This window comes from Macaca fascicularis, chromosome 4 (genome assembly GCF_037993035.2).
Source record: "Macaca fascicularis isolate 582-1 chromosome 4, T2T-MFA8v1.1".
In the NCBI taxonomy this organism is placed as follows: Eukaryota; Metazoa; Chordata; class Mammalia; order Primates; family Cercopithecidae; genus Macaca; species Macaca fascicularis.
In genome coordinates, this window is record NC_088378.1 from 126,508,711 (window position 1) to 126,521,609 (window position 12,899).

A 12,899-nucleotide genomic window follows, 5' to 3' on the forward strand; every position below is an offset into this window, starting at 1 on the left:
TCTTATATGTTATATTTTTGTCCTTTGAAGAAACAAGTAAGGGCTGCAACCCGTTCAGTGGATGCCTGTTTACAAATGTGAACAGAAGGGAATATAGAGAGGGATGTGGACATGCCAAGAAGTAAGCTGAGAAAGAAGAGGCATTATTAATGTAGTCAAGTAAAGCACATATTATGTAGGCTACCAAAATATCTTATGGTTCTGAATTTTAAGAAATGCAAATGAAACCTTTTCTTAGACTTCAAATATATATCAATTTCCAGTTACTGAGTTACCAAAGGATAACTATATATTATGTTGAACAAATTCAAGGTAGGCTTCTGTCGTTCTGCAATTTTAATTGTATTTTAGATTCAGTAAATAGTCAAATTGTATTTTCATTTTAATAGTTAAATACTAAATAGTTAAATTTTAAAGGGACTGTGTGAGCTCACACCTGTAATCCCAGCATTCTGGGAGGCCAAGGCATGAGTATCACTTGGACCAAGGAGATCAAAAACAGCCTGCAATAAAGTAAGATCCTGTCTCTACAAAAAGAATACAAAAATTAGCCAGGCATGGTGGCATGTGCCTGTAGTCCCAGCTCTTCAGGAGGCTGAGGTGGGAGGATCATTTGAGCCCAGGAGTTTGAGGCTGCAGTGAGCCAAGGTGGTGCCACAGCACTCCAGCCTGGGCGACAGAGCAAGACCCTGTCTCTTAAAAAAAAAGAAAAAGAAAAATTTTAAAACAGTTGTCAATTACAGTTAATTAATACTAAAATACTATATTATTTAAACTATGACTTTACTTAATTTCCACTTTAAAAAATTTCTAAAATGTGCCTTTGCTTACATTCAAAACTTAGATATGTTTAGAGCTGAAAGTTGCTTATGAATAGTTTGTATGCAAAATAGGTTAAAAGAAAATGTTCAAATGATTATTGCTTCTTGTTCTCCTAATTTCACATTTAAATCACAGAGTAACCACAGAATTAGTTCCATGTTAAGGCTGCTATCTTCATACAGTAAATATATAGTTATTGTTTATTGGATTTTTTTAAGCTTTAGAGGCTCACATTGATTGCAACTGAGTAATTCATATATATACACATACAATATATACATACACACACACATATATTTTAAAGAATATGTATATATATACACATACATATATATCATATATATACACACACATAGTATATATGAATGAATTTTTTGAGCCATGAGATCCTGATGATTATAGCCTGATAGTATTTTTTAAAACCTGACTTAACTGTGCTTGACTTACTCTTCTAAAAAGAACAGTTAAAATGAAACTCTAAAATGTTAGGCACATCTTTTATCAATTTATATACTCATTTATGTTTCAAATATCTAAGACAACAGAATACCAATCATCAAAAAAGAATAAGAATATTATATGGTAGGAAAATACTATGTCACATATCTTAAATGCAGAGTATTCTGAATGTTAACTTTAGTTACAAATACATTTCCCTTCAAATACTTACTTAGCTCACAGTCCTAAGGCTGGGTCTGCATGGAGCCACTGGCCTGGATGTTTTGATCCAAGCACTTTTTTCTTTTTTCTTTTTTCTTTTTCTTTTTTTTTTTTTGGCAATTGTTTATTCACCAAGAAAGAAAATGTTTTGAAACACAAATAAACATTTTTATGGATAGACTTTTCTATGCAATTTAAGGCTTGATTTAGTGAATGCATCTGCCTCTATTCTGAATAAGAAATCTAGGAGAGAAACATGAATGGCTTAATGTTAAACATGTATTACTTAGTAACAGTTTTGTGTGTTTGGACATCTCTCGTAAGTTTGTTGTGAAGGCTAAATGAGATAATATATGGAAGACATGAAGCATAGGATAATACATTCTATAAATGTAAGCATAAAAAACGAGTGTCAACTTCTTGTTAAATATGGGTAGTACATATGCTTCAAACTCTGAAAACCCCACTAAGTAACAAAATAATTTTAAGCGTATAAACTTACAAGACATAGAAAATGGGAGAGGACTAAATAGCAGATGAGAGCTGTCAAAAAAAAAAAAATCTGAAAGCTTAAAATAGGTAGACAGGCTTAACAGGCCTGAGGAAAACAAAACTTTGGGACGTGGAAAAGTTTGGGAACCCTCTGAAGAAAGAAGTCTTGTGTAGACTAAAAACAGGAAGATTCATAAAAGGCGTAATTTTATCCCAATACCCTATCCAAACCATGGAGGCCATTAGCTACTCCTTTACCATTCTGGCAAAATAGTATAACTTTACTTTGTGGAAAGGTGAAATAAAATGATCTCTAGTATTAGAAATCCTAGACACGAGTCCACCAGCATTCAATTAATAGACATTTCAAGAAAACAAACAAAACAAAAAACAGACAATAGAAATTTTCAAAGTAATCCAAGAACATTTTTCAAATGTAAAGGACAAGAACATGCAGGTTGAAGTATTGTTATGAGTATTTAGTAAAATATTTCAACATAGACCTTCATCAAAGCAGCATCATGAATTTTCAGAACTTGAAGTATAAAGAGAACAGTAGTAAAAGTTTCTCAGACTCTAGGGGAAAAGTCACGTAAAGGCTTAGGAATCATAATGTAATCGACTTGTCAACAGTAACATTTTAAGCTAGAAGACAAGGTAGCAATGCCTTGAAAATTCTGAGGGAAAATTATTTTTAATCTAGAATTCTGTACTCAGCCAGATTATCAGTTGAATACAAGGATGACATAAATACATTTTGAGACATACAAGATTTTTAAAAATTTATTTCTCTTGCATCCTTTCTCAGAAAACTGTAATATCAAGTATATTTCAACTGTAGCCCACCACAGGGGAGAAAAATATGTTGCAGTTTGAATCCATTCTAGTTAAGTGCCTATTTTTTAGTCTTCAAAGGAATACAACAAAATCCAGAGTTCTTACAGTATATCATTTACAATATCTCAGATAAAACACTAGATTACTTAAAATCTGAAATAACAGGAAAACATGACCCAAAGCCAAGAAAAAATAGTCAATGGAGACTGACTCCAAGATGACACAGAATTTAAAATTAATATACAAGGATCTTGAAGCAGCTATTATAACTATGCTCATGAACTAAAAAGGAAACTTTCAGATAATATGTTCTGCTGAAATAAGGAAGTAAATTATGAGAGTGGAAATGGGGTCAAGAAAATAAGAATCCAGTCTGGGCACGGTAGCTCCTACATGCCTGTAATCCCAGCACTTTGGGACACTGACCCAGTCTGGTCAACGTGGCAGAACCCTGTCTCTGCAAAAAAATACAAAAATTATCCAGATGTGATGATGCACGCCTTAGTCCCAGCTACTCAGGAGGCTGAAGTGGAAGGATCTATAGCATCTAGGAGGTTCAGGCTGCAGTGAGCTGTGATCACACTACTGCACTCCAACCTGAATGACAGAGTGAGACCCTGTCTCAAAAAAGAAAAAAACGGATCCAAAGCAAAAGAGTAGAAGGGAAGTCTGGAGGGTTCCAGATGAGATGTCTCATCAATAAACAAAAGACACAGTAAAACTGAAATAAATTCTGATACATTTCAAATTTTTCAAAAATAGTTTGGTATAATATAAACACTGTATATTAATTTAACCAAAAATTATATTTCATAGGTAAAGTCAAGAGGGGAGATGGTCAAATTTGGGGTGTTTAAGAACTAAATCTTTTTCACCTCTCATAATAAGAAGTCATCTGATAATTTTTAAAGCTGAAAAAACAAGTATTATAAACTTATTTCAAATATGTTGGTAAATAACATAGAAACAAGCTTAAGAAGTTAAAGGTGATTGCCACTGGAAGCAGAATTACAGATTCAGAAGAAGTGTGGCAAGGTATTCCTATCTGTCTTTCTACAATTTATAGTATTATTTAACTTTTAATGTTTTATGTATTTTTTAATTTAGATATAAAATTTAAAAGTTAAATATAAGACACATAGCACGGCACCTGGCACAAATTTAGGGACACAGTATATGGCCACTATTATTACCACTAAGATTATAATTCTCCTACTAGTCATTAAAGTCTTGATTACCCATTTCAAATAAAAGAGAAACATAAACCCACAAATGTAGAGAAGTTATTTGATGTATCTAAGGTTGTGCAATCACTTAGTGATGAAACTACACTGGAGTTTCCCAACTCCAGCTTAGGAAATTTAACTCCAAGTTCTTTCAGTCTCATGGAGGATTTAGAGAAGACCTTTGAGGTTATCTCTGGCTAGCAAGTATCTGCTGACCATTCATAGCCTAACCTAGAATCTGGCCTGATAGATAATGAGTGCCTAATAGATAGACTGATAGAGGGAAAAATAAATAATTTAGGCCAGGTGACAACCTTACCTAGGATTCTGCCTCTTCATGATACTAGCTCACCACAACTCCTACTATTTACCATTTATCTTCAAAAAGGACAAATTCAGGGTCTTAGGCAAAACCTAAAGGAAAGAGCTGCAATGAAAGTCTTATTAAAATACTTTCAGTAGCTTAGTAATTGTGGAATAATCAACTCAATTCTGTTGTACATTTTAAACCTTTTAGAACTTTAGAGAAATCTTTATGCTGAATTTATGTGGGCCCCAGCCAAATGCAAAGTCATCGATTTTACGTAGCTTAACTCATTTCTGTTACATTTAAATGGAAAAACTGAAAATCATGGAGGGGAAGATGGATTGCCAACATTTAACAAACATTTATAAATTGCCTGTTCAGGGTCAATGGTTCTGGACCTACATGTAGAATTCAAAAGAAATTTGGGAGTCAGGAGTGTTATGAAACTTGATAACAAGTGCAATTAAGATATAAACTGTGCATTTAAGTCTTCTATCTATGTTAGATGAGAAACACTGTTGTGTGAAAATAATCATAGGTCTTATTTTTCTGACAAAATTATTTTAAAGCTTGTTTTTTTTTTTTTTTTTTTTTTTGAAACGGAGTCTCTCTCTGTCGCCCAGGCTGGAGTGCAGTGGCCAGATCTCAGCTCACTGCAAGCTCCGCCTCCCGGGTTTATGCCATTCTCCTGCCTCAGCCTCCCGAGTAGCTGGGACTACAGGTGCCCGCCACCTCGCCCGGCTAGTTTTTTTGTATTTTTTAGTAGAGACGGGGTTTCACCGTGTTAGCCAGGATGGTCCTGATCTCCTGACCTCGTGATCCACCCGCCTCGGCCTCCCAAAGTGCTGGGATTACAGGCTTGAGCCACCGCACCCGGCTAAAGCTTGTATTTTAAAGAAAAAGTGCCACATCTTATAAAGAATCAAGATTTTCTCATAATTTGAATATAGTACTATATTAGAGTTCAACAGTATGTGTGAGTGTGCATGCCTGTGTGTGTGAGAGAGATTTATGTATTATTATAAGGATAATAAATTATAATTATGCAGTTATGGAGTCTGAGGATTCCCAAAATCTTCATTTGGCAAGCTGGAGACCCAGGAAAGCCAATGTGTAGATGTGTATTTCCAGTATGAAAGCCAGCAGCCTCAGAACACAAGAAAAATGGATGTTTCAGTCTGAGACCAAAGGCCAGAAAAGGCCCAGGGTCCCAGGTTATGCATTCAGACAGAAGTTGCTTCCTCTTACTCAGCCTTTTCTGTTCTATCCATGTCTTTAACTGATTGGATGGGGCCCACCCACATTAAGGAGGACAGTCTGCTACTCAGTCTACTGATTGAAATGTTAATCTCATCCAGAAACACCCTCATAGTCACTCCCAGAATAATGCTTGACCAGATGTCTAGGTACCCCATGGTCCAGTGAAATTGACACACAAAGTTAACCATCACAAGTACACAAAGGTAAAAAAGAACCAAAATTATTGGAGCCTAAATGTAGAATTATATGAGAGAGAAGCAAGAAATATAATTAGTGGAAAGGCAGGGAAAATATGTGCATCATTCAAGCTTTAAAGACCACATTGAATTTAGATAATAGGGAATTATCATAAATCTCAGAGCAAGAATTCAGACATTATATTTAAGGGAGATTATAGTATAACAAATATGGTGGAAATAGTACATTCAAGACCCTGAGAAGATAAAAAGAAACAACAAAATAAACAGAAATTGGTGAAAATATAATGCAGTGAGAAAGAAAATGAATGTCATGGATAGCAATGTGAAATTGAGAACAGATTTATTTATAGGGTCAAAGATGTTATATTTGAGGTGACATGTAATAGTGTACCTTTTAATTCTCAACCTCCTGATAAAGTATTATACTTAAAATGTAAACATGAGTGTTAATATTTTATGGAATGTTTTACTAACAAAGTTGTTACAAGTTCATATTATATTTTGTTTACTTTGACAAATAGAAGTAATATTAATCAGAAAAAAAGAGAAATGCTATAACTGAACTGTTATAGCTATTAATACTGAAGGTTTGAGGAAAATTTGTGATATTGGTTTCCCAGTTCTACTATTGTTTTCACATTAAATGTACCTGTGGAATTGGACTGCCTGCCCAGTTGCTCACCTATTTTTTGTTTTGTTTTGTTTTTAACTTTTATTTTAGGTTCAGGGATATGTGTGAAGGTTTGTTACCTAGGTAAACTCATGTCACAGGGGTTTGTTACACAGATTATTTCATCACCCAGGAATTAAGCCCACTACCCAAGAGTTTTTTTTCTGCTCCTCTCCTTCCTCCCACCTTCCACCCTCAAGTAGGCCCCAGTGTCTTTCCTTTTTTGTGTTCATAAGTTCTCATCATTTAGCTCCCACTTATAAGTGAGAACATGCAGTATTTGGTTTTCTGTTTCCTCATTAGTTACCCTCCGACTCCATCCATGTTCCCAGAAAAGACATGATCTCATTCTTTTTCACGGTTGCATAATATTCCATGATGTATATGTACCACATTTTCTTTCATCTGTTATTGATGGGCATTTAAGTTGATTCCATGTCTTTGCCATTGTGAATAGTACTACAGTGAACATTTGTGTCCATGTGTCTTTATGGTAGGATGATTTATAACCCCTGGGGTATATACCCAGTAATGGGATTGCTGGGTCCAATGGTAGTTCTACTTTTAGCTCTGAGGAATGGCCAGACTGCTTTCCACAATGGTTGAACTAATTTACACTCCCATTAACAGTGTATAAGTGTTCCCTTTTCTCCACAACCTTGCCAGTATCTGTTATTTTTTTGACTTTTTAGTAATAGCCATTCTGACTGCTGTAAGATGGTATCTCATTGTGCTTTTGATTTGCATTTCTCTAATGATCAGTGTTACTGAGCTTTTTTTTCGTATACTTGTTGGCCACATCTATGTCGTCTTTGGAAAAGTATCTCTTCTTGTCCTTTACCCACTTTTTAACGCTCACCTGTTTTTTTAAAGTTTGTATTGTTAAAGAAAACTTTCTTTAGTCTTTCTGGTAGTAGGCAAAAATTTTTAGGAGAAGTAAACCAGTGCATAATAACACAGTTGACCCTTGACCAACTTGAACTTGAACTGCATGGGCCCACTTATATGCGGATTTTTTTCAACCAAACATGGATGGAAAATAGTATTCCTGAGATGTGAAACTCCTCTATAAGGAGGGCTGAATTTTTGGATACACAGGTTCCATAGGACTGAGTGCAGGACTTGAGTATTTTGGTATGGGGATAGTAGATGACTTTTGTATGAGTCACTTTAATTAGCTAATAAGATTGCTGTCTTCACTTGGTAGAGAAGAGGAGGTCAAAGTTTGGGAGAGGCAATTTTGGGATTTGGGACACATCCAGGATAGGCAGGCCTTGGTAAGGTAACGTAGTGATACTTTCAGTTCCAGAGACATACTAACTAGGCAGAGGTCCAAGGTAGACTAGGGAGTGGTAGCAATACTAGTCCTAGTAAGGATATTATGTTGGTTGAGATAAATTAGAAAATCAGGTAAATAAAAAACAAAGATAAGCTTTTCCTGCTACATATGACAGCACAACCATGATATAAATTCCAGATCCTTACAGTGGTCGTGTATTGGTTCTGAAAAAAAAAAAAAAACAGTGATTCCAAGTGTCAAACTCTTCTGTGTCTTTATTTTCTATTTTCATACTTATCCTGGTTAATATGTTTGTAAACTGATACTTTGGAGAATATTATGAATAGAGATTATTTATATGTCGTGTGCATAAACTGTTGATTAATTGGGAAAACTATTTAGGGATACATATTTCTCCTGATCCTTTCTTAATGTGTGTAAAATTACATATGTCTGTATAGTGTTTTTCAGATTTCAAATGATCAACATTCTTCATTTAAGAAAATAAATGTACTTTGTATGCTTCCAGACAAATGTATATATAGCCCATATTCTTCTCAACACTGATTACCTGTATTTTAGACTGTGATAGAAATGTTTTTATTTGAAAAGCATGTGTACATATATTTCCCTCACACTTCCAATTTTTAGGAAAGATATGTTCATGCTTGCTGAAAACTGTTAGTTTCTGAGTAGGTAACATCATCTTTTTAAAAACCTTCCCCCCACCAACATTTCTTTTTAAATGGTTCACAGTTAAATTTAAATTTCTATATTTAGATAGGATTGTGTTTATATACCAACCACAGTATCCAGGAAATTCAGTGGTAAAGCTGACACATAGCAAGTTTATAGTCTATTTTGTAGTCTGTGTATTTAGAGAAGGTTTGAAGCTTACTTAGCAAAATGGATTAAACATTCAAGCAGAATTTCTTTAGCACAAATATGCTATTCGATTTCATATATTTGTTGAGATAACAGTGTGTCCATTTTTAAAGATTAGTTCTCAAGAATATGTGTTAGGTTTATCCTTTAAAAGAAGTATGCATTCAGGAACAGCTTTTATATGTAAATATTTTTATAGTATTTCATATTGTATAGACTTAGTTTGGTGCAATCAGTATGATTTGATCAAATTTGGAAGAAGTTACAGACACATTTTTATAGTGTTTTCTGTAGCATCTTTATTTTTTTCAGATGGGCATATTTTATGTTACTTCCAACTAATCAAAATAAGAAATTGAGTTTGCCTGTGCCAAAAAATAGAACTATCATCTTTCACATTCTTTTATTTTCCAGGTCATTTTTAAGTAAGATTGTGTTTCTAGGACTTAGGAATTCCTGAAAATTCTTGACTTTGTAGATATAAGGGGCTAGATGAACATTTCAGGGGTAATCTAACTTTTCATGCAGTAATGTTTTGTGTTGTACATTCCAGATACAGTTAACTTTTTGTGTGCATGTGATTAGTATGGAAAGAAATTAATGCAGTCCAGTATTATGATTTATGGACTGAATCCTTTACCCACTGAAGACTTGCCAAAACTAAACGTATTTTTTTTCCTTTGGATATTAGAAACAGCTACTGTTTTTGTTGATCTTTTAAAGTTCTGAATGGGCCTATTTCAAATCAGAGCAGCATGGGAGCTCAGATTAATAATATACTTATTCAACTAGTGATACTGAGTGAAACCATTGCTCACATGAGTATGAAGGATAAAATTTCATGAAATTATTTTCAGGTGCATTAATGCATTTCTGGAAGCTGTGTATGATTTTTCTCTTGCATGAAAGAAATAAAAGATTTCTGTTTATTGTATTGGTTACAGGTGGGCTCATAATTTAATTGCATGTTTTATATCTTAAAAACATAAGACATTTTGCTCTTAAAAGCAGTAATGTGATTGCTGGATTATTCCCAAAGGTTTTTAACTCAGTATATTTCTCTCTCTAGAGACATCATGACTGTGCTATATATAATTTATATTACTGAGAAAAATTTCTGAATTTTCATTATTGTTAGTTACAGCAAGCTGCTGAAGTTTCTCAACTGCGGGGAGCAAGGGTAATCACTCCTGAAGATCTTCTGTTTTTGATGCGCAAAGATAAGGTAATATAACATAATTTTATTGTATTAAAATCCAGATGTTGTGTTTAATTGAACTTGTATGTGGAAACTATATATCCTTGTTATATAACTTTCAAATTAAAATAATAACTATTGAACTGATGTTTTAGTCTTCATAGTTTGCACAACAAAATGAGTTTACAAAAGAATTGATATTAATTATGTGGACAAAAGCACTTATATGAAAACTGTGCTAACAGCGAAACCTCACTTATCCTTATGTATCTGTATAGACACTTTCATTGCTACATGACACTCACTAAATATTGACTCTACGTTCTGTTGTCATAAGTGGGATATAACTGAATGGCATATTTATTTTTCTCCTCTTCTTACAGATTAACATTACCAGGATTATAGACTTTCCTAGAGTAAATTTTTAAGCCTGAAATACAAAGTTTAGTCTGTAGCTCTACCTTATTGAAAAAAGCAAATTAATTAAGATTAATTTTCAATGGGATAAATATATACCACAATTTCTGTTTTTGAACAAAGACCTACCTTTCTTACTCTTTGAAATCTGGTATTAAAATATTTAAGCTGATATTTGTGTATCTAATTTTGTCATAATTATTTTTCATGAGTAGGTAGTCGAAAATATTCTCTAATATTTTACGTTTCAGTTAATCAACTCTTAGATGATATGAAGAATATTAAAAAATGGAGAATCTTCACTATTAAGAAAATTATGATTTGGTATAGGGTATCTTTATGATTTAGTTGAAGAAGCATTTTAAGACTCATGAAATGTCAGGGTTGTATGATTAGATGGAGAGACTGTAGGATTTTTTGAAGTGAAAGTTTCTGCCTAGGGTGAGGCAGTCTTAGGTACAAGGCACCAGATGCAAAGAAAGTATTGAAGATATCAAATGATGTGCATGTAAAGAATTTTGTAAAATGCAGTATTTTTCAGCTATTAATAGAAATCTTAGACCTGAAGGTCAGGAACGAGTGATAATACATTCTAAGTGTAAGCATACAACAAGCTACAAGGATTATCAGTTACTTTTAAAATTAAGCAGTATTATGGTCTACTAAATCTAAAGAAGGCCACCATTAACACCTATCATTCATCAGCTTTGAATTTCATAAAACTACGTTTTTCGGGTTTACAGATTGTTTTCCATAAATATAATACATAAACCAAATCTTCTAACAAAAAGATAAGATTCTCAGAGAATAAAAAAAAGTAAAAAGGAATTTATTGACTTTTAAAGCAGCTTTTATACACTCACTGTCTAGGTATTTATAAGTTAATTTTTTAAAATAAAATTTCATCTTGAGTATACACCAAATTCTATAGCATAAGTACAGTCAGCTTGGTATGAAAACTGATAATACAGTCTTCAAAAAAAATTAGAACTTCGTTTATTTTATTTATTTATTTATTTTTTGAGACGGAGTCTTGCTCTGTCGCCAGGCTAGAGTGCCGTGGAACCATCTCGGCTCACTGCAACCTCCGCCTCTCAGATTCAAGAGTTTCTCCTGCCTCAGCCTCCGAGTAGCTGGGGCTACAGGCACGTGCCACTATGCAGCTAATTTTTGTATTTTTAGTAGAGACAGGGTTTCACCATGTTGGCCAAAATGGTCTGCATCTCCTGACCTCATGACTTACCTGCCTCAGCCTCCCAAAGTGCTGAAATTCAGGTGTGAGCCCCCACACACAGCCTAAAACTTTTTATAAGATTTTAAAAAGCAAGTCGGGTTTGGTGGCTCACGCCTGTAATCCCAGCATTTTGGGAGGCTGACATGGGCAGATCATGAGGTCAGGAGATCGAGACCATCCTGGCTAACATGGTGAAACCCTGTCTCTACTAAAAAAAAATACAAAACATTAGCTGGGCATGGTGGCGGGTGCCTGTAGTCCCAGCTACTTGGGAGGGTGAGACAGGAGAATGGCATGAACCCGGGAGGCCGAGCTTGCAGTGAGCCGAGATGGCACCATCGCACTCCAGCCTGGGCGGCAGAGCAAGACTCCGTCTCAAAAAAAAAAAAAAAAAAGCAATTACAGTCAGGTACCACATGATGAACTTTTTTTCAACAATGTGCTGCAAACAGCAGTAGTCCCATAAGATTATAATGGAGCTGAACAATTCCAATTATCTAGTGATGTCATGAGTATCATAATAACATTGTAGTGCAATGCATGACTCAACTTTGCGGTGGTGCTGGTATATACCTGCTACACTACTGATGGTATAAAAGCCTAGCACATAAAATTATGTATAGTACATAATACTTGATAAAGATAATAAATGACTGTTACTTGTTTATGTATTTATAATACTCTTCATCATTATTTTAGAGTGTACTACTTGCAAAAAACACTTAACTGTAAACCACCTGAGGTTGTTCCTTCATGAGATAGTCCAATAAAAAAGCAGTTATCAAAGGAACTGACAGTTCCATGCATGCTACTGCCCTTGAAGACCTTTCAGTGGGACAAGATGTGGAGGTAGAAGACAGTGATATTGACAATCCTGACCCTTTGTAGGCCTAGGCTTGTGTGTGTGTGTGTGTGTGTGTGTGTACATACACACACATCTTAGTTTTTAACAAAGAAGTTTAAAAAGCTAAAAGAAATTTAAAAGTAGAAAAAAGTTTATAGAAAAAGGATATAAAGGAAAAATGTTTTTGTACAATTGTAGAAGGTGTTTGTGTTTTAAGCTAAGTATTACTATAAGAGTCAAATTTTTTAAATTAAGTCTATAAGGTAAAATAGTTACAGTAAGGAAGCTAAGGCACATTTATTATTGAAGAAAGAAAAATTTTAAATATAGTGTAGCCTAAGTGTACAGCTTTTTTAAAAAATAAAGTCTGCAATAGCATGCAGTAATGTCCTAGGCCCTCAAATTCACTTGCCACTCATTCATGGACTCAACCAGAGCAACTTCAGATCCTACAAGCTTCATTCATGGTATATGCACTCTACAGATGTATCGCTTTTTGTCATTTACATGGTATTTTAACTAATTTTTCTATATTGAGATATACAAATACTTACCATTTTCTTACCCT

At 34.2% G+C, this 12,899-nt stretch overlaps 1 protein-coding gene across 21 annotated transcripts in view; it reads left to right on the forward strand.

The window, feature by feature from the left end:
* The window catches only part of SUPT3H (SPT3 homolog, SAGA and STAGA complex component), a 529,437-nt gene that overhangs the window by 333,792 nt on the left and 182,746 nt on the right, over positions 1-12,899 (forward strand). For all 21 annotated transcript variants that reach the window (XM_074037868.1, XM_074037869.1, XM_065543947.2 and 18 more), the window contains one exon: positions 9,777-9,863. In XM_074037868.1, the coding sequence (XP_073893969.1) occupies positions 9,849-9,863 (15 nt within the window). In that variant the 5' untranslated portion in view covers positions 9,777-9,848. The remainder of the gene's footprint in view (positions 1-9,776; positions 9,864-12,899) is intronic.